This window comes from Haliotis cracherodii, unplaced genomic scaffold, assembly GCF_022045235.1.
Source record: "Haliotis cracherodii isolate W230 unplaced genomic scaffold, xgHalCrac1.p SCAF_10, whole genome shotgun sequence".
In the NCBI taxonomy this organism is placed as follows: domain Eukaryota; kingdom Metazoa; phylum Mollusca; class Gastropoda; order Lepetellida; family Haliotidae; genus Haliotis; species Haliotis cracherodii.
The window spans coordinates 38,871,780-38,892,888 of NW_027266265.1; the positions used below are offsets into that span (position 1 = coordinate 38,871,780).

The window sequence follows — 21,109 nt, forward strand, 5'->3', positions numbered from 1 at the left end:
TACCCCGGATCTTCACGGGTATGAATATATACATTGAGAATGTTATAAACGATTTGCCTGTGTTCATTGATTATGGACCTTGTATTGATAGTATCTAAGGCTGTCCATGGTCACCAACAGGTCATAGCAGCATAGATTGATTTAAGTCTTGTTGATGTGTATTGAGCTGGTTGTAAGTAAAACATGGGAGGGAAAAATATTTGTGGTGAAGGGGCAGATGTATTTCTGCAAATACATACAAAAACATCTTGTTGGAAACTATTGACATCAGATTATAATGTCTTACTATTGTCACAAAAGGCACTTTCTGTTGACCTAGGAGTGACGCTGCAGCTGAATCCCCATATACAGCACAATAAGTAACACAGCTTCACCACATATGCAAAACACGTGTGCAATCGTGTGCAGGCATATTTTCCTGCTAGGTACCTAATCCTACCTCCGATGGTTTATACCTGTTTGACTGCACTGGCACTACTATACATATTAGATTTGAATAAACCTGTCGCCTGTTGACTGCAGGAGACGCCACCCAGTGAAATATCGTGTTATGTAAATGTGTTATGTGAACTTGAGTTAATTATATAAGAACATAATGTCTACATTTTCAATAAACTGTTCGATCACTTAAAATACAATATGTTCATTATCAGTTTACTTCGGCATTGTATCAATGCTCATGCAAGACTAAAGCATCTTTTTAGATTTGTCATAATTGTATTGTAAAAATGTTAGGACAAGGTAATAAGCTACAATTTTAACATGATGAGGATATGATAACATTATATAAAGCGTAACACTTTACAAAGATATATATTTAGCATGTTGAGCCAACTGTAAGCAACGTATCTACCTTCAGTTTCAATTCAACAGACTGACTTTGGAGGGTTGGCCTTTCGGACAATGATTCCAGGACCACAACATTAGACTGGGATGGCGAGGCAGGCTTTGGTCCCCCTCCTCTCTTAGGCCTTCTTTTTGCGTCTGACATTTCTTTTGCTGGACGAAAAAAACTACTGTATGCATTATGTAGGCACTTTTAACTCAGATAGTCACAGATATCAAGAAACAATATTTCTCTGAACATTCAATAAGGAGCACTCAAAATCAGGAAACATGTCGCTGTTTCTTCTAAACAATAGAGGGTATTGTAACATATTTTAGATGAATTATTAACGGATGTGTGTGTGTCCGGAGGGAAGTTTCACACTAAAAGGATAAATAATGATAACTGTTTTTGGCAAATTATGCAAACATTTATGAAATTGTCCAAACAATAATAGTTATCAGCAAGTTTCATACAAAATACAAGAAACAAACAGTGTCATTTGATATGTAAACATACATCTCTGTTTCAAGTAGCATATTGCTTCCTGCCCTTATCTGCAGATATTGGCACATAACTGGATTTTCTGGAATACATTTCATTTCATTTCAGTAAACAATTTTCAGATCTACAGTCATGCTCAACAAAATGTCATTCACAGATTTATCAAATATTTTGAATTTTATTTTGAAATTCTCACTGATATGTACTTTTACTAAAATAGGCTACTGTAACATTACATCATTCGTTTTCAACAACATCATCAAGAAAGGCAGGTCCAGAATTTAGAAATTGGGTGAGGTTTTGGCAGTGTTAATATGGTTTGGTTCTCGTTGTCATTAACTTATGCATTTAGGACCTCGGTAATCTGCTCCCGATGCCTGCTGCTTATTCTTTGCACCCATGCCACACCCCTTGAATTTTCCAAAACAGCGATCGTGTCGCATATGTACTTCTTCAACAAGTAGCTCCCTCTCCCCCTGGTCTAATTCGGCCTCCTCTTGCTGCCATCGATATTAACCGTCTCGTCTCGTCCCGTTACGTTGACACTCATGCGCAGACGGCAAAGTGTTTACATTGAAAACGGATGTCAAATCTCGCGCCAAGGCTGCTTACATCATATAAAAACAACAACTGAGAACGAACTTAAGTCCTGAGTTAAAAAATCAGCTGAGTATTTTTTGCAAACTCAGTTTGAGATTTAAATAAAAAATTAAGTTTGTTTCGCGAAATCGAGGCCTGATTTCACGTTCAGAATAACACGGTCAGGTTATTATGTCTTCCTCATCAACAGTATTAACTGTATTATAGGGATTTTGTTTTGGTTTCGTTGGAGCAGCCATCGCCAGTTTGTGTTTCACCCTACTGGCTCCCCTCCAACCATGGAGTGTCAACTAGGATGATGCCAAATGCATGTGGGCTTCCAACAGACAGCATAGGGATACCAAAAGAGTATTCTCCAGCAGAAATATTAACAATTATATACCACCAGATTGGCCCATAAGCCACTGCCTTCTGGGCTTTAAGACTCGAGGCAAATAGTGCAGATATTTCAACATACAAACACACATATTTGGTTTGAATACAATTTAAACATAAGTAAAATTTGAAACATGTAAAAGAAATTAGGTCAAACCTGTGCTAAAGAAGATAACGCACAGGGCTCGGCATGACATGCCTTTTGGTAGGATCGGGTCCATCCTACCACCTGTCATGGTAAAGTAAGGGTCGAAGAAGTGTATAGCCACAGGAACACTATTCCTGGAACCAGTGCACTCAACCACGAAACTCCCTTCCTCAACCGACACATTGACGCAACCCACGGCAAACCGATTGCTCACTTTTGGTCACCTCTAACGACGAGAAATGGGGTGCTGGGGACACACTCTGTCCCGGGGGCCCACGAAAATCCTAGAGATTGTTAACTGTGAGGACAGTGGTAGTCTGAATTCTTTTCAGGTAATCGTTCTCATGATATACTGAACAACAAAGCTTCCTGTGACATTGAATAAGATTTAATGCAAAGTTATGTTTTTACCAAATTTGAAACAATTTCCGTTTGCAACAGATAAAAGACTCCTGTAAGTGTTCCAATGATTTAATTTGCCATACTGACTTCAGAAAATGCGTGATTTCATAAAACACATGAACATGCCAAAATGTCAATTTACAAAATAATCAATAGCGTGTGTGTCCACCTCTAGTTGCGATGCAAGCAACACATCTTCGTATCATGGAATGGACAAGGCGTCGCACAAAGTCCTGTGGGATATCTGTCCATATCTGCTGGAACATGTTTCGAAGTTCCTAGAGTGTCTGTGGAACACGTGGTTGATGTCGAAGGCGCCGATCTATCTCATCCCACACGTGCTCCATTGGTGAGAGATCAGGGGAGGGAGCCGGCCAGGGGATGATATTCACGTTGTTTTGTTGAAGAGAATCCTGAACAAGTAGAGCAATATGAGGCCGGGCGTTGAAGGGTAATGCCTGGGCCAGGACGACGCAAAAACGGTAGAACAGTAGGGCCGATGATCTCGTTCCGGTAGCGCTGTCCATTGAGAATTCCCGCTACCACTATCAAACGGGGCCTCTGTCTTGCTGTAATCCCATCCCATACCATAACGCTGCCGCCCCCGAACCGATCTTCTTCCATGGCACAATGATTGACGTAACGTTCGCCTCGACGTTGGTACATTCGAATCCGTCCATCGCTGTGGCTGAGGTGAAAACTAGACTCGTCAGTGAATAGAACTGGTCACCACTGCATGGCCGTCCAGCGTAGACACTGTGAAAACCACTGGAGACGTGCCTGACGGTGGTTTCCTGTCAAAATGGGACGTCTGGTGGGTTTTCTGGCGACAATCACTGCACATCTGAGGCGACGACGTACGGTTTGTGAAGATATTCGTCGAAGGCCAGGGATGCTTCTTGCAGTCACTGTTGCTAGCTGGAATCAATTTCGTAAGTGTGTTGTTCGAATCCAGTTGTCTTGTCGATTATTGGTTACGCGTGGTCTGCCACTCCGAGTATGGTCTCTGACTGCATTCGTCTGTTGCCAACGTTGCCATAAACACCAAATGGTGTTTTCAAGCATACCAATGGCTCGCATTTCGTAATGTTGAATAATTGCGTAATTTTGTTGTTTTTCTGAGTGGTTGTTGTCAGCACGATGCTAAAAAATGCATATAGAATCCCGTTAACGCACATGCTTTTATACCCATTCTTGGGTATTTTTTAAATGCATGGGCCTTGCATAAAAGTCAACTTTTGCATGGAATGCATGCTTTTCTATAGCAGTTGCATTTTTGCGATTTGATTCCATACATGTGTGTCACAGGAACTTTTGTTGTTGTGTATATTTGTTTTCTTTCTTGTCAGAAAATCACAACTTTTAATTCCATTTTATTTCATCATTCCGTTAATCCACTGGAGTCGTTTTCGTGGTAAATTAAAAGATATATAATGGGATTTACATCACTCCAATTCCTGCAGTGAGTAAACCTGCTATATCATGTTTGCTTAGGCAAAACTGGGACACTCTGATAAGAACTTTCGCTGATTCATTCTATTGCGTAATACTATATGTAGGTCACATAGGGCAGTGAAAACAGTGTGCATTGAACAGTCTGGAATACGTATGAAACGAGAACTGGACAGTAGCAAACAATGCCTGATATATTCGCCTTCAGTCCTACAACTGTGTTATTGTGTGTGTTGGCTGTGCTAGCTGTGTTATGGCTGCTAACACGGCGTCCATCCGGGCTCCCTCCCGGGCCCACTCTCCTCCCGTTTGTGGGGAATGTCCTCTCCATGGGCTCCGACCTCCGCATCACGTTTAACAAACTCAGGCAACAATACGGTGACATCTTCAGTGTGTACATGTTGAACACACCAGTCATCGTCCTCAACGGCTACAACACTCTGAGAGACGCCATTATCAAGAACGCCGACGTCTTTTCTGACAGGCCATTCTCAATGTTGTCTGACTTCATGTTAAAAGGGAAAGGTAGGTGGCAATACTTGTTACAGCACAGTAGGAACATGTTGCTTTCCATGACGTGAAAGCCTCGCTACAGAATTGAAACCTGCTGATTACAAATGTTTATTGCATTATGTGCTTTAATTACTACATCTCAACATTTGTTTTTATCCACATAACAACTTCAAATCACAGCCCCACATGTTTTGACCAACATCATATCTCTCCCTGTTTTTACCAACATCATATCTTCCCCTGTGTTGCCCCACATCACATCCTCACCTGTGTTGCCCAACATTTATTCTGACCTTTTTGTCCCCACATGACAATCACATCATATCTCCCCCTGTTTTGATCCACATCATATCTTCCCCTGTGTTGCCCCACATCACATCTTCACCTGTGTTCCCCCTCATCACATCTTCACCTGTGTTGCCCAACATTTATTCTGACCTTTTTGTCCCCACATGACATATCTGTCTGTGTTTCCTCACATCATATCTCCACTTGTGTTGTCCATTTCTATTGTGTTGTTTCTTTTGATACTGGTTTACCAACAAGTCTTTCTCATCTTCATTGTACAGGTGTGTCTAGTACCTCTGGGGAGCTCTGGCGCGAACAAAGACGCTTCGCCCTCAACACTCTCAGAGAGTTCGGAGCAGGCAGGAACATCATGGAGGACAAAATACATGAGGAAGTCTCACAACTTCTCGAGGCCTTCGAGGCAGAAAAGGGACAAGGCTTTGACAGCAAACGTCTGGTGAATAACGCAACATCTAATGTCGTCTGCTCAACTATGTTCGGCAAGCGATTTGAATACACCGACCCACTTTATATGACATTTTTGAAAGCTATGGACGAAATTTTTGCCGATTTAGGTGCGGCTGGTGTGTTGAACGTGCTGCCTATTGTGCGTTTTCTGCCAGGGGATCTATTCAAATTTAAGAAGACTATGCGGAATATGGATACCATTACTACACTTCTGATAGACCCTATGATAAAGGAGCACTTACAGAACCACGACGATGATAACGTAGAGGACTTTATCCACGCTTACATCAAGGAAATGCGACTTCGCAAAGACAAGCAAGAGGACACGACCTTAGACTGTAAGCATAAGCTGAATGAACCTATATTTGTTGTACATGTAACACTCTACACTCGATTTAGTATTTTCCTTTTGCTTTTGTTATGACTACGGGACATGAAACATTTCGAACATATGTTGTTCGTGTGTTTACATGCATAGCTTGAGTTAGTGAGTGTGAAAGTAAGTTCGGCTTAGAATATGAGTAACTAATGTTATATTTGGGATTACACTTTCTTAGAAAAGTACACATTCTAGTACTTTTTGAGGTTGAGTCCCATCCAGGATTTGACCTCACACTCTCAGAAGCACCTTATCGCCAGTACAAAAAGTCAACTATCTCAGCCACTCAGTCACCGAGGCTTCCCCAAAAATGAAAGCACGATAACTGGTAGTCCAGATCACGTACTTTGTATACCCCTGTGACAAGTGTAAATTGGCCTTCGACCCCAAATGTACTGGATTTTTTACTTTATTACGGAACCTTAATCCCTCGTATAAAATTAAATTTATTATTAAATTTGACCACTTTCTATGTACTTTGTGGGTATGAGGACAGGTCCTAATTCACGAATTTCATCCACCCCACGAGCATATCACACACCGGCTCCTGGTACAACAAAGGGGAAAACACTCCACAGAGATCTTAACTAACGAATCCCTATAGGGTTTTATGTGAGATAGAAGGGGTTATATCAGGGTTGATGTTATGTTTCAGTGGAGAACTTGGCCATGACTATTGCAGACCTCTTCCTGGCCGGCACAGAAACCACAGCCACCACAATTCGATGGACACTGGCCTACTTTCTCCATAACCCGGATGTACAAGAAAAGTGTTTTCGGGAGATCCAGGAAAATATCGGCCAGAGCCGACGACCCTCCATGAAGGACAAGACCAATCTGCCGTATGTGGACGCCACCATTATGGAAGTGTTGAGACGTGCGGATATCGGGCCTCTCTCACTCCCCCACACCGTTCCCCACGATGTACAGTTCAGAGGGTACACGTTCCCAAAAGGTGCCAACGTCATATTGATGCTTGACTCGGTCCTACAGGACCCGGATGTGTGGGGCGACCCAGACAACTTCCGTCCCGGCCGTTTCCTTGATGACACTGGCAAGATTGTAAAGAAAGAAGAGTTCATTCCCTTCTCTCTGGGTGAGTTTAATCGCGTGGACAAACCCAATATTGCTGAGTGCGGCGTTAAACAAACAAACAAACAAATATAGAGAAATTCGATTAGTCAAGACCCTATTTGATCAAACGGATTTATATAATGTGAACATACCAATGATTCTTCAATCCGAATAAATGTTCATCCAAACAAACTCATTCGGAGCTTTAGAACAACCGCTTTCAAGAAATAACATTTTCTTCATATCGTTTTCACCGTGCATCTACAGAGAGCCTTTAGATGAACAGCTAGACGTCATGATGGCAGCATGTGTTTGGCATCGCAATGAAGCAATATCAACGAATTGAGAAACATCCCAAACGTATATCGTTTTCAATGGCATAGATGCCAGCACATGTATGTCTGGTACGTTGAATTTGAAACTCAAATGTTTGAAACATTTCAGGTCGACGAGTCTGTCTGGGTGAGTCGATGGCCCGGATGGAGTTGTTCCTCTTCCTGACCACCATGATCCAGAGGTTCAAGTTCGTCCCTGTAGATGGCCAGATGCCCTCCTTGGATGGAATCATGGGTTTAACTCATTCTCCAAGACCATTTCTCATGAAAGCTATTCACAGGATTTAATTAGCTTATGAGTGAGGGAAAGGATAGATAGATAGATAGATAGATAGATAGATAGATAGATAGATAGATAGATAGATCATCTTTATTTCCTCCAGTTGATGAAGATACATTGATATGAGATATTACGGTGTTCTACAAATGTATATATATAACAGCTGATATATTGTATGTACAGGCAGTTTCACATCGTTATCAAATAATGTTTCTTGGTAGGTTTTTCCACATTTTAACAGTTTTACATACTCGGAGCATTATATTTGTCAATAGATTGTATTCAATTGCCATATTACCTTCTGTTGGCAAACCGCCAAGTAAAAAGGACAGAAAGGTATCGTCATCATCGTTCCAGATACTAGAAAAAGTTGTCACATCTAGTAAATTAATAATGGACTCAACAAGAATATTTCTTTGTTGTTGAGTCTTTTTACAATACATAAACACATGTTTGATAATATCAAAAGCAAATGTGCCGCATAACCATTCATCAGATTGTATACTGTAGGTGCTAAGACATAATAAATATGCTAAAGCTTAGAAGTGTTCTGGACTTTCAATAGTTAGTAACCAAAGTCTGTGTTCCTTAGGTGATCGTATAAGAGAGTATCGTTTTAGGTTTTCTCTTGAATGAATCTCTGCATGAATTACGTTATGGTCATATACGCTTATTTGTTCTTTAACTCGACTCGCCCATGTATGTTTTGGGGGGAAATGAGAATAGGTGGCATATGTGTTTATATCATTATTGAGTTCATACTTGTTTACAAGTGAAATCATGTGGTATACGGGTGACATTTTACATTTATCATCTTTTTCTTTAATTGTATCGAGTTCATACTGAACAAGTCTGTGCTGCAATAGTCTTTTAAATGCAAAGTTAATGTCACTATTACATAGTCTTCCAAGGAATAAGAGAGCTCGTTGATCAATGTACGCCTGGAGAGAAATTAAACCCAGACAATCTCTGGTGACGACGGAAGGAGTGCGTCGAGATGGTCCTTGAATCTTTTTACAAAAATAACGTTGAATAATTTCAAACATTTCGTATTCCTTCGGTGACAGTTTACCCCATACACAACAAGCAAATAATCCACATGGTAAAATTACCCTTTCCCATATACGAACAGCTTGGATAGGATTTAGACCACAAGTATAGTCCATGATTATAATTTATATTGACATATATTGACACATTTTTCACATATTAGATGGGTACGTTCTAAGGTTTTCTTTGATGTACTTAAAAGCAATCCTGCATAAGTTACATTCTCCTTTTTAGGAAGTACTTGTGAACCAATGTAGACACATTGACAGACAGAATATTCCCAAACAGTAGAAATGCACTTTTACTGGCATTATATTTCAAATGCCATCTGTTAGCATAGGTGTATAGATCATTCAGTAGACATTGCAGTCCGTCAGGGGAGCTGCTCAACAACGAAGTATCGTCTGCTAATAGGATGCCGGGTGTATTACCCCATGGAAGACACAAACCTGAATCATCAAGTGAATACAACAAGTCATTAATATACAGAGTAAAAAGCCATGCCGATAAAACGCGACCTTGACCAACACCTTGCTTAACATGAAACACATTTGAGCCGGGTAAAACCTACAATGCTTACACATGACTGCATTGAAGTATATATTGTGCGTAAAAGTCGCCATAAATTTCCATTAATACCAAAGTTATACAGTTTGGAAAAAAGACCATTAAGCCAGACTCTGTCAAAAGCTTTCTCGTTGTCGAGAAAAGCGCAATCAACTGGAGACTGTCTTTCGTTATAATAAGCTATGCTTTCCATTAATGTAAACAGGGCAGTTTCTGCCCAAGCCCCTCTCCTAAATCCAAATTGAAAGGGGTGGGGGAAGCCTTTAGATCTGTTTGCCCACTCTACAATTCTATTCAGCAGAAGTCTTTCGAACAGAAGTCTTTCGAACAGTTTACTTAATACTGAAGATGTTCCTCTTCCTGACCACCATTCGGAGCTTCGGTGTTTCGAAAGACTTTAGAACCAATTCAACATTGTATTGACAGACAGACAGAGAGACAGACATTTTATCCATTGCTCTTTCATTTTGAGCTTAAGGGTATATACGTTTAATGAGACACAGAAAAAGTGGTACATTGTATTGCAAAACAATTCAGGTTATTTTTAGGTTCTAAGTCAAGATAGGTCGAACTATTATAAACAAAATATGATGATGATGTTTGGGTTTTTTAAATATTACTATCAAATGACTATGAAAACCATTGCAGATAGATCACCATCGAATAACCATGATCTTTCATCAGTTAGTCGTGGGATTGTATGCGAATGCCAAGTGGTTGTACTCAGTTTGGTTTTCTGTCATAAAAAGGCTGAAGAGGAAATACGTTGTTAAATGTTGGATTAGATGGATTGGCGTGCAATTTATTGACATATTGTAATGCCAGTTTTATTCGTCACAAATTAAGACGTCGTTTCTCTGACCATTTTAACTGAAGTATTATTCAAATTCAATTCTGGATCTTTATGTAATTGTCTTTTTTGTAAAAAGGAATACGACAGTTTTTAGATTTTGAAAACTAAAATCCGTTTTCTTGAGACTATTTATGTATTGTATTGAGAAAAAAATTGTAACTGTCTCTCAATGGTATTCCTTTTTGTACCTCGGAATGAGATATTTAAATCATCAACAAATAACAATCTATTGATATTTTTATTTGAATCTTTAGCGTTGTTGATATTTCTGCTAAAATGTTTCACTGATAAAATGCTGCACTAGTGAACTGATCATATATCTCTGATAATGTGGAGATCACTCAAACTTTAAACCTTTCTCCTCAAAATCGTATGAGTAGGAGACAATGCAGGATATATTCGCCTTTAGTCCTACTACTGTTGTAGTGTGTGTAGCTGTGCTACCTGTGTCATGGCTACTAACGCGGCGTCCCTCCGGACTCCCTCCCTCTCCTCCCGTTTGTGGGAAATGCCCTCTCCATGGGCTCCCATCCCCGCATACAGTGATATCTTAAGTGTGTACATGTTGAACACACCAGTCATCGTCCTCAACAGCTACAGCACTCTGAGAGACGCCATTGTCAAGAACGCCGACGACTTTTCAGACAGACCATACTCACTGTTAGCTAATTTCATTTTAAAAGGGAAAATTGGGTGTCATAATTTGTTACAGCACAGTGGGAACATGTTGCTTTCCATGATGTGAAAGCCTCGTTACAGAAGTGAAACCTGCTGATTATATAGAGGTTATCACGCATGGCTCGCTAAATACAATGTTTATTCCTAATACACGATATTTACCATTCCCAAACACACAAGCGTGGTAACCTCTTTATCATATAATGTCATTCTTCAAATTCGTGCTTGAAAATCGCTTTCCTTCTCTCACAAATATAACCGAAACATTGCAAGTATTCCTGAAAATGTGCGCATTAATATATATTATGTCACAGGGTAAGTGATGTGTCAGTCGGACAGTGACAGTAGCCAATATAGTTCCAACTGAAATATGTTCCATACATAGTGGCGAAAGAACATATACGCAAAGCAACAATTGCCTACATGAATTCTTTTTACTTGCCTTTCGCGGGAATCCATCGGTCTGTCCGCTAGAGTAACTGCCCTTTGTCAAAGGGAAGCTACTCTAACCCTACTCTATGAGACGTCACGGCCACGTTCAGACGTTGTTGACAGTCGGTCTGTCATAACTTTACGAAGTTCAGTCAGATGTACACACAGCGACAAAACGAAACAAGATAACAATTCAAACATATTTCGGGAAAAATCCAACTATTTTAATTTGTGGAAAAGGTTCCAAGCCGCAGAGGTCTACAAGCACAAATATGGCTTCTGATCCCGCTTGGCTTGGACAAGTGCCCTCGCAAAATTGTTTCGCAATTTATGTCTACGTCACAGTTAGACACTGATTTTCAGTATATTAGACTGCTCTCTTGATAATGATATCAATTATCCAGCTGTTTCTCCAGATTCCTGATGGTTAATCCTGACTCGATCGCCGAATGACAAGGGTGACGCCATGTTTGTTTGTAAACAGTGAAAGTACTTGACCTTTGCTATTTGCATCTCTATCGGCATATGACCTCAACGGATATCGTTTTTATTCGTTGGCTTTATCTTGCAGAGAAACCCACCCATTAAATGATAAATATATTTATTGCATTGTGTGTTTTTAATTATTACATCTCAACATGTGTTTTGACCCATATAACATTTCCACCTGTATTTGCCAACCTTTGTGGTTGTGTTTTTCTATTGTGTTTTTCAATGGATACTGGTGTATAAACAGGTTTTCTTCATGTTCTTGGTGCAGGTCTGGTTGGAACCTCTGGTGAGCTCTGGCGCGATCAAAGACGCTTTGCCCTCAACACTCTCAGAGAACATCATGGAGAACAAAATACATGAGGAAGTCTCGCAGTTTCTCGAGTCTTTGAGACAAAACGGGGACAAGGGTTTTACAGCAAACGTCTGGTGTATAACGCAGTATCCAATGTCGTCTGCTCCACTATGTTGGGCAAGCGATTTGAATACACCGACCCACTTTATATTACATTTTTGAAAGCTAAGGACGAAATTTTTGCCGACACACATGTATGTCGAACGTGCTGCCTATTGTGCGCTCTATGCCAAGGGACCTATTCAAATTTAAGAAGACTATGCGGAATATGGATACCATCACTTCACTTCTGATAGACCCATTGATAAAGCAGCACTTGCAGAACCACGACGATGATAACGTAGACGACTTTATCCACGCCTACATCAAGGTAAACATACACTGAATGAACCTTTATTTGTTGACACTCTACGGTCAATTTAGTAATTCCAGTTTGCTTTTGTTATGTTCATGGGACGAGTAACACTTAGCACGAGCGGATATGTAGTTCGTGTGTTAACGTTGATAGCTTGAGTATGAAAATAGGTTCAGTAATATTATTGCGTGCCAGCTTAGTGTGTGAGTAACTAATGTTATATTTGGGATTACACTTTCTTATCAAAGTACAAATTCTAGTACTTTGTGAGTTTGAGCCCCTTACGGAATTCGAACTCACACTCTCAGAAGGACCTAATCACCAGTACATAAAGACGCCATCTGAGCCACTCAACCACCAAGGTTTCTACAAAAATGTAAGTGCAACAACTGGTATTCCATATCACGTACTTTGTGTACCCCAATGACAAGAGTAAATTGGCACTCAATCCATAAAAGTAATAGAATTTGTACTTTACTAAGAAAGTGTAATGCCAAATATACCATTTATAAGGCTGAAAATTACCACTTTCTAAAACGCACTGTATCTTTTTAGGAATGACGACAAGCCCCAAATCATGCATTTCATCAATCCCTAGAGTATATCAGACACCCCGATCAGATCCTCGTACCACAAAGGTGCAAAAGACCCTATAGAGATTTGCGACGTCTTAAGTAACTAATCTCTATAGGGTCTTAAATGAAATAGAAGGGATGTTATATCAGGGTTGATGTTATGTTACAGTGGGGAACTGGGCCATGACTATTGCAGACCTCTTCGTGACCGGCACAGAAACCACAGCCACCACAATTCGATGGACAATGGCCTACTTTCTCCACAACCCGGATGTACAAGAAAAGTGTTTTCGGGAGATCCAGGAAAATATCGGCCAGAGCAGACTCTCCATGAAGGACAAGACCATCTGCCCTATGTGGAAGCCACTTTTATGGAAGTGTTGAGACGAGCGGATATTGCTCATACCGCTCTCCCACACACCGTTCCCCTTGATATCCACTTCAGAAGGTACACGGTCCCAAAAGGTGCCGGATGTGTGGGATGATCCAGACAACGTCCGTCCCGGACGTTTCCTTGATGACTATGGCAAGATTGTAAAGAAAGAAGAGTTCATTCCCTTCTCTCTTGGTGAGTTTTATCGCGTGTACACACACAGTATCAGTAATCACTATAGGGTCTTAAGTAGGATAGAGGGGGTGTTATATCAGGGTTGATGTTATGTTATTATGGAAGTGTTAAGACAAGCGGAAATCTCCCTTACGGCTCTCCCACACACCGTTCCCCATGATGTCCAGTTCTGAGGGTATACGTTCCCAAGAGGTGTCCTCGTCATACTGATGCTTGACTAGGTCCTACAAGACCCGGATGTGTGGGGTGACCCAGACAACTTCCGGCCCGGCCGTTTCCTTGATGACTGTAGCAAGATTGTAAAGAAAGAAGAGTTCATAACCTTCTCTCTTGGTGAGTTTTATCGCGTGTACAAACACAGTATCAGAATCGTATTTGTGCATAAATGAATTAAATATTACTTTGTTTTCTATGTAGATTTTCCACTAAATAGAATAATGTAAACTGACGAGCTAAAAAAATCCAAATCAAATTTATAGGAATTTGGATTCCCACACGAAATAATGTTCAATGATTACAAACGAAATGATATCTTCCTGTCTTTTTTGTCAAGTTTGTTTTGGTCGTCAGCGTACTACGAATTATATATTGTAAAGACCCGTGGAGATCTGTGTTAGAATTGGTCTTCATCAACCCATGCTCGTCGTAAGAGGTGACCTAACGAGAACGGGTCAAGCTTGCTGACTTGGTTCATGAATGTCCCCCATGTCGGCGCAAGACATATACATGTATCTCTGTTGCTGGGCATATGTATAATCCTTGTAAAAACTTACACCTCGGTAAAGAATCATTAATAAAATGAAGGTATCTTTCAAAATCTTCCAAAATCATAGCATTGGGAGAAGTCTTACTTATATTTAAAAAAAAAATTTAGAAACAGTATAATGTACATTCTCTGCCTTCTGTCTTTTGTATCCTCATACTTCTGAACAGAAGAATACAATTTACATTATTTTAGAATATAACATCTCAAAGAAAACATGGGAACGGGTCATAACAATAAATTGTCCTTAACACTTTAAATAATGCTTTCTTTGCCTTTATTGCAACGTATCTACAACTTTGAGACCTTACTTTACAAACCTCCGTCAAACAGCTGGAATATTACTGAGTGTGGCGTTAAACTAAAAAATAACAACAGGTTCCAACAAACCCAAGATGTTGACAATCTACCCCGTTCAGTGCGCCCAAGACCAATGACAAGAGTACACGATCGACTATCTGAAACCAGGCGCTGCGAAATTAAACTCTGATTGAGAATCAAATTGCGGCAAACGTTCAGCGGGATACTGGAGTACGAGTCACAGTGCACATATTGTGGCGGTATTACGCACTACTGATCCATAACCGTCAAATTATCCCTATCGTCCTTCAAGATCGTGAGCAGTCATAACATCTACTTCATCTCGTTCATTACTATCGTACAGCTATAACTGGAAACTTACATCACTATCAATTTTCCGGATTTTCCCTACTTGGAAGAGTATATTTGTTGTTACGAAACAAGAAAAGATCTTAATGTAGAGCAGTGTCAGCCTGCATACATTCTCTCATATCACCTCTCTTTTTGTGAAACTATATTATTCCATGACACAGTTGGTTGTTGTATGGCTATCCGAGTAAACATGACGTTACACGTTCAATAATAAATTGTGTATTCAACTTTCGGGGCATTAAATTGTGATATAGAAATTTATAACAATAGTTGACATTTCATTGCTGTGAGTTCATTGGAGTATGAACCTGCACACAGTCAGGGAAAAACAATATACAGTTTGGCCCTCACTCTATGAAAGTTCATACTCAAATGAATCCACACAATGTGACGGTATATTCTTCAATAATTTCAAATGTTGCCTTTGTAATCATGAAACAATGTTCCATGTTCGAATCCAAAATTTAATCGATTCACCATCCATGTACTTGAAGATTCTTAATACCAAAATGACGTATTGGGCTATGTTTTTCCCGGCGAATAAACTCACCCAGCGAGAAGGGAATGAACTCTTCTTTCTTTACAATCTTGCCAGTGTCGTCAAGGAAACGGTCAGGCCGGAAGTTGTCTGGGTCACCCCACACATCCGGGTCTTGAAGAAACGAATCAAGTATCAACATGATGTTGACACCTTTTGGGAACGTGTAACCCCTAAACTGGACATCGTGGGGAACAGTGTTGGGGAGAGAGGTGGGGTGCTATCCGTTCGCCTTAACACTTCCATAACGGTGGCCTCCACGTACGGCAGGTTGATTTTGTCCTTCATGAAGGGTCGTCTGCTCTGGTCGATGTTTACATGGATCTCCCGAAAACATGTTTCCTGAACATCCGGGTTGTGGAGAAAGTAGTCCAGTGTCCATCGAAATGTAGTGTCCCAGCCACGAAGAGGTCTGCAATAGTCATGGTCAAGTTCTCCACTGAAACAGAACATCAAGCTTAACATAACACCCCTCCATCTCACGAGAATTGAGATCAAATGAACATTTGTTTCAGGTGATGCTTACGGTCTAAAGTCGTCTTCTCTTGCTTTTCTTTGCGAAGCATTTCCTTGACGTACGCGTGGATACAGTCGTCGACGTTAACATCGTCGTGGTTCTGCAAGTGCTCCTTTATCACTGGGTCAATAAGAAGTTTAATAACGTATCAATATTCTGCATTGTCTTCTTAAATTTGAAAAGATCCCCTGGCAGAAATCACACAATAGGCAGCACGTTCAACACACTATTCCCACCTATAACGGCAAGATAGCCTTCAATAGCTTTCAAAACTTTCATAAAAATGGGGTCGGTATATTTAAATCGCTTGCGGAACATAGTGAAGCAGGCGACATTGAATACTGCATTATGCATCAGACGTGTGCAGTCAAACCCTTGTCACATTTCCGTCTCAAAGGCCTCCAGAAGCTGCGAAGTATCTTCGTGGATTTTGTCCTCCATGATGTTCCTGCCTGCTCCAAACTCTCTGAAAGTGTTGAAGGAGAAGCGTCTTGGTTCACACAAGGGCTCCCCTGAGGTTCCAGACACACCTGTACGAAGAGGATGTTAGCACAACAGTATCAATGAATAACAAACACAAAGGTTGGCATATTTAGGGGACTATTTTCTTTACTAATCTACTTGAACATAGTCTATTTTGTGTGGCAAATGTGGCAAAGCCATTCATTATTTCCCTTTTTTGTGTTTTTTCCCCAATTTATTTCAGACCAATATTACAATAATATATAAACTGATACCACTCGTTTAGAAATCATGTGTTGCCATGTATCAATGAGCGCACAGTCAGAGATGTGATGTGGGGCAACGCAGTAAGAGATGTTATGTGGGGCAACACTGGTGGAGATGTGATGAGAGGGCAACACAGTCAGAGATGTGATGTGGGGCAACACTGGTTAAGATGTGATGTGGGGCAACACAGTCAGAGATGTTATGTGGGGCAACACTGGTGCAGATGTGATGTGGGGCAACGCAGTCAGAGATGTTATGTGGGGCAACACTGGTGGAGATGTGATGTGGGGCAACACAGTCAGATATGTGATGTTGGGCAACACTGGTTGAGATGTGATGTGGGGCAACACAGTCAGAGAAGTTATGTGGGGCAACACAGTCAGAGATGTGATGTGGGGCAACACTTGTCGAGATGTGATGTGGGGCAACACAGTCAGAGAAGTTATGTGGTGCAACACAGTCAGAGATGTTATGTGGGGCAACACAGTCAGAGATGTGATGTGGGGCAACACTGGTGCAGATGTGGGGCACCAGAGGTGGGACAGTGATGTGGGGATGTGATGTGTCACTGTAAACAGGTTTTTATCCGTACATGGGCATTAGACGAAAATGCGACGTTCTTTGGACGCAGTCTAATCATCAGTTTTCCGTCCAACTAACGTCGTCATTTGACAACAGAACAGTGCTACCGGTATTTCCTTTTCTCATATTCCTTTGGCCAACTCCGTGTATTAGATTGCAGGCAGTAGTTTGACCGCTGCTGGTAGCGCTTAGCGGAAGTGCTGAATTCAACCGTCTACGTCTGCGAATTGTTTACTGGCTTGTAAATTTAATTCAAAATCTGTATTCCTGTACTTGAAGCCAGTGGCCCACATACAAAAACAATATAATAACACATGTATTTGAGAGATGAGGTTGTAATCCTTATATACTGATTGATTTCACGGACAAAAGCATGTTGTATTTCATTACATTATGTTTTCAAATAGCCTGTTTAGATAGGTGTTGTTGCCTGACATTTACAACTTTTCAATTATAAACTTTTTTCTTGAAGACATAGGATTTTACGAAGAACTTTGAAGAACATTGCTCAAAATACTTTAAAGGGAGACACTATTCTCTAAGACTGGACAAATCGATCATTACAAAATGAAACCCACTCTCTAGCAAATGTAAATCACATGTGACACGTAGGCACTGACTTTTAATTACACCTGCATATCGACCTTGTTCCACAGCAAACGTTGATACACCTTCGGAACCGCTTGTGCACAGGCAAATTGGTTAGAACAATATTTTGCTTCCACCATTTTCTCTATACCCTTTTATGCATGTTCATGTTGCTTAATCTTATTGCTCATGTCAGTGTTCACAAATCTCGTGTATCATAAAACGCTTTAATGTTTCTCCTTCCTTATCTAACATTATAACATTTCAGATCATAATCATCATCTGAAACACAAACAGATGATGCCAAGACATATTTTATTTGTATTTATTGTTTGTACGGTCTTAAAATTTAATTTAATTAGTCTTTAAATCGTATGTCTAGTGCATATGTTTACAAACAGGACCCTTAGCTGATATAAGGGATGTAACATTCAGTTCATCGTCCAGTTAGCTTACTTACTGCTTTTTTTATGAAATGAGAGGACTGTATAACGCATACGTCAGTATGATAACAAAGATTTTAAATTAATATTTTGAAAAAGACAGTTAAACGATCGTTGTGACAGATGGATTGTATGGTAGCTGTAGCAGACAGATTGACAGTCGTTGTCGACGAGAGTTGCATGCATCACTAGGTTATTTGAACGGCTGTGGCCTTCTCGAAATTTCTGTGGCCAGCGACGGACGTGATTCAAACTCATTCCACACTGACACCGCATCCAAGATTTTTGTGTACCGATTACATAACCTTTACTGACAGGGTGGAAAATGGGTGGTAGTTCACGCGAAACGGACGACACTGTCTGTGTCTGCTGGGCTGCACGTTTGATAGCGCCTCCAAAGACACATGTAATATAACCATTAAACGATGATACATATCGGGAACGCGGAGAAAAAACGTGATTCGTTCTTGTTGAATATCAAGGCACAAATTCATCTTTCATAAACTCGTCTTTGTGCTTAAATATGCACAATTAACAAAAATATGCCATTCATGTATGTACGAAAATATATATACAGGCCAGGTATTTGCCCACAGAGACAACTGCGTAGCTGTTTATTCATGCATGGTACGGCAGATTTGTCACACACCACTATATTCCTAGTTATTACACAGCCTGGGAGAAGGCCAGGAGGGCATTAATTAAGACAACACCTACTGAGTAATGGACCAGTCCTAACTGGAGTACATAGTCTTACCACAGAGACGAAGGTATGCATACTGATTGACAAGCTGGAGTTTTAGCACAGCTGTCATTGTGAAATGTTATGATATGACTAAGAGGCATAAGATATTCTTTGGTGAACTACTTGTTGATGTATTTATTTCATTTCACTAGAGTCAGGTCTGAATTATGTTACCATGGTATATCGTGTTTGTCTCAGTAGCTTGGGTCATAATCATGGCGGGTTTAAGGTAAGTAGAGTCTGTAACATAGCAGTGAGGCACACAGCAGGCTTTTAAGGTTACTTGTACAACAAGAGCACCACTCGACAGACTTGTCAAGTCCTGTGAGATGGACTTTGTACGGAACATCACAGACCACACCCATCCCCGTGAAGATGCCGACCGTCTCAAATTAATGAGCAACTTGAGGAAGAGGGCCAGAGGGGAGACAACCCACACGCATGAGTTGTACAACCAGGGTATTGCTGAACAAGATCAGGCAACGATTGCTCTACTGCCCTCCTTTGCATGTGTTTGTGATGGGTGCCACCAGTGGGGCAGGATACGCTCACCTTTCTGCTGCGAACACCCTGGTATCATCGCTACTTGAAAGTGATTCATAAACACATATTCAAGATACAGTCAGATTCATACAATGGACTCTGCTTTTGGCAGAGATTCCTTATGAATATGGAAAGAGTTTTATCGCTTTTATTTTTATAAACCCAAATGGACACACCATACCAATGATTCACTTATCCGAAACTTTGTAAATCTGAACAAATCCATTTGGAACTTTAGAGATACAGCTTTCAAATAATAGCGTTTGCTTGATAGATCATCATTCCTTTCTCAATGTACACCTACTCAAGTAGACTTTGCTTCAAATTAATATACACATACCACCTCGACCAGACAGACATCAAGATAGCAACCGATGCGGTTTGCAATTAAGCAACCTCAACAAATTGCGGAAGATCCCCAACGTATGTATATGTCAAATAAATGCTGACACGAGTAGGTGGGATATTTCCTAAACAAGGGTCGTTAAGGGGTTTAGGAGTTAGCATGTGTTTGGCACCTCAATGGAGCAATATCAACAAATTGGGACGTTTTTCTGTGGTAGATAATACTTAATTGGCTATATGGTAAAGCTGTTTATCACTATTTTTTATACTGGTGTTTTCTCAAGTCAGTGGTCATCAGGTATTATTGTACCGCTTCATAAAATTGTGGAAATTGATTGTCCGTACAATCACAGCCGCATTACATTTTTCTTGACATTTAGCAAAATCTATATTGATATTTGGAACAAGAAAGTCACGAAGTGGGCTTGCGTTAATGAAATGATCACTGAAGCACTGGCGGGGTTTAGGGCTGAATATGCAACTACTAATATTGATTCACACTGTATGTAATTGTTTAAAAATATATTTCAAAGAAAAAGGATAATTTAAACTTTACTTTTGTTGATTTATAAACAAACGTTCGACTCGGTGGACAGGAACAAACTCTTATATCTTCTTCAAAATGTTGGATCATGTGGGAAGATGCTACAGAGTGAGAGAGTGAGTTTATAGCCGCTTTTAACAGTATTCCAGTTATATCACAGCATACAGAGTCTTAAGATTATATATTGAGTGTTTAAGTCATGACAAGGAGAAGGGTTTACGGATTGTGTTGATTGTCCCGTGGGATAAAGGCAAGGGTGTTTCTTAAGTCCAATTCTGTTTTCCCTATTTATTAATGATGTCACTACAGAAGTTATTAGTTCATGTGTCACCAGATGTATTGGAGCTATTTTCATTACTCTTTGCTTACGATGTGGTTCTAATTTTAGAAGTCTATATGGACTACAGAAACGGTTAAATGTATTGCACAATTCTTTCCACTCATGGTCATAGTCTGTTAATATGTCAAAATCAAACATATTTGCATTCAGGGGGCATTGGGAGATTATCAAAGAGTTGAAAAGAGGACATATGG

At 40.3% G+C, this 21,109-nt stretch overlaps 1 protein-coding gene and 2 pseudogenes across 1 annotated transcript; 2 read left to right on the forward strand and 1 right to left on the reverse strand.

Moving 5' to 3' along the window:
* Window positions 1-4,418: 4,418 nt before the first annotated feature.
* LOC139450415 (cytochrome P450 2B4-like) lies at window positions 4,419-8,177 on the forward strand. The gene is made up of 4 exons (XM_071232110.1): window positions 4,419-4,832; window positions 5,390-5,914; window positions 6,611-7,051; window positions 7,474-8,177. The coding sequence occupies exons 1-4, from the start codon at window positions 4,493-4,495 to the stop codon at window positions 7,650-7,652; spliced, it is 1,485 nt and encodes a 494-aa protein (XP_071088211.1). The 5' UTR covers window positions 4,419-4,492; the 3' UTR covers window positions 7,653-8,177.
* Window positions 8,178-10,565: 2,388 nt separating this feature from the next.
* Window positions 10,566-13,955, forward strand: LOC139453800 (cytochrome P450 2U1-like; annotated as a pseudogene).
* Window positions 13,956-14,483: 528 nt separating this feature from the next.
* LOC139453802 (cytochrome P450 2U1-like) lies at window positions 14,484-19,723 on the reverse strand (annotated as a pseudogene).
* Between the last annotated feature and the right edge of the window lie 1,386 nt (window positions 19,724-21,109).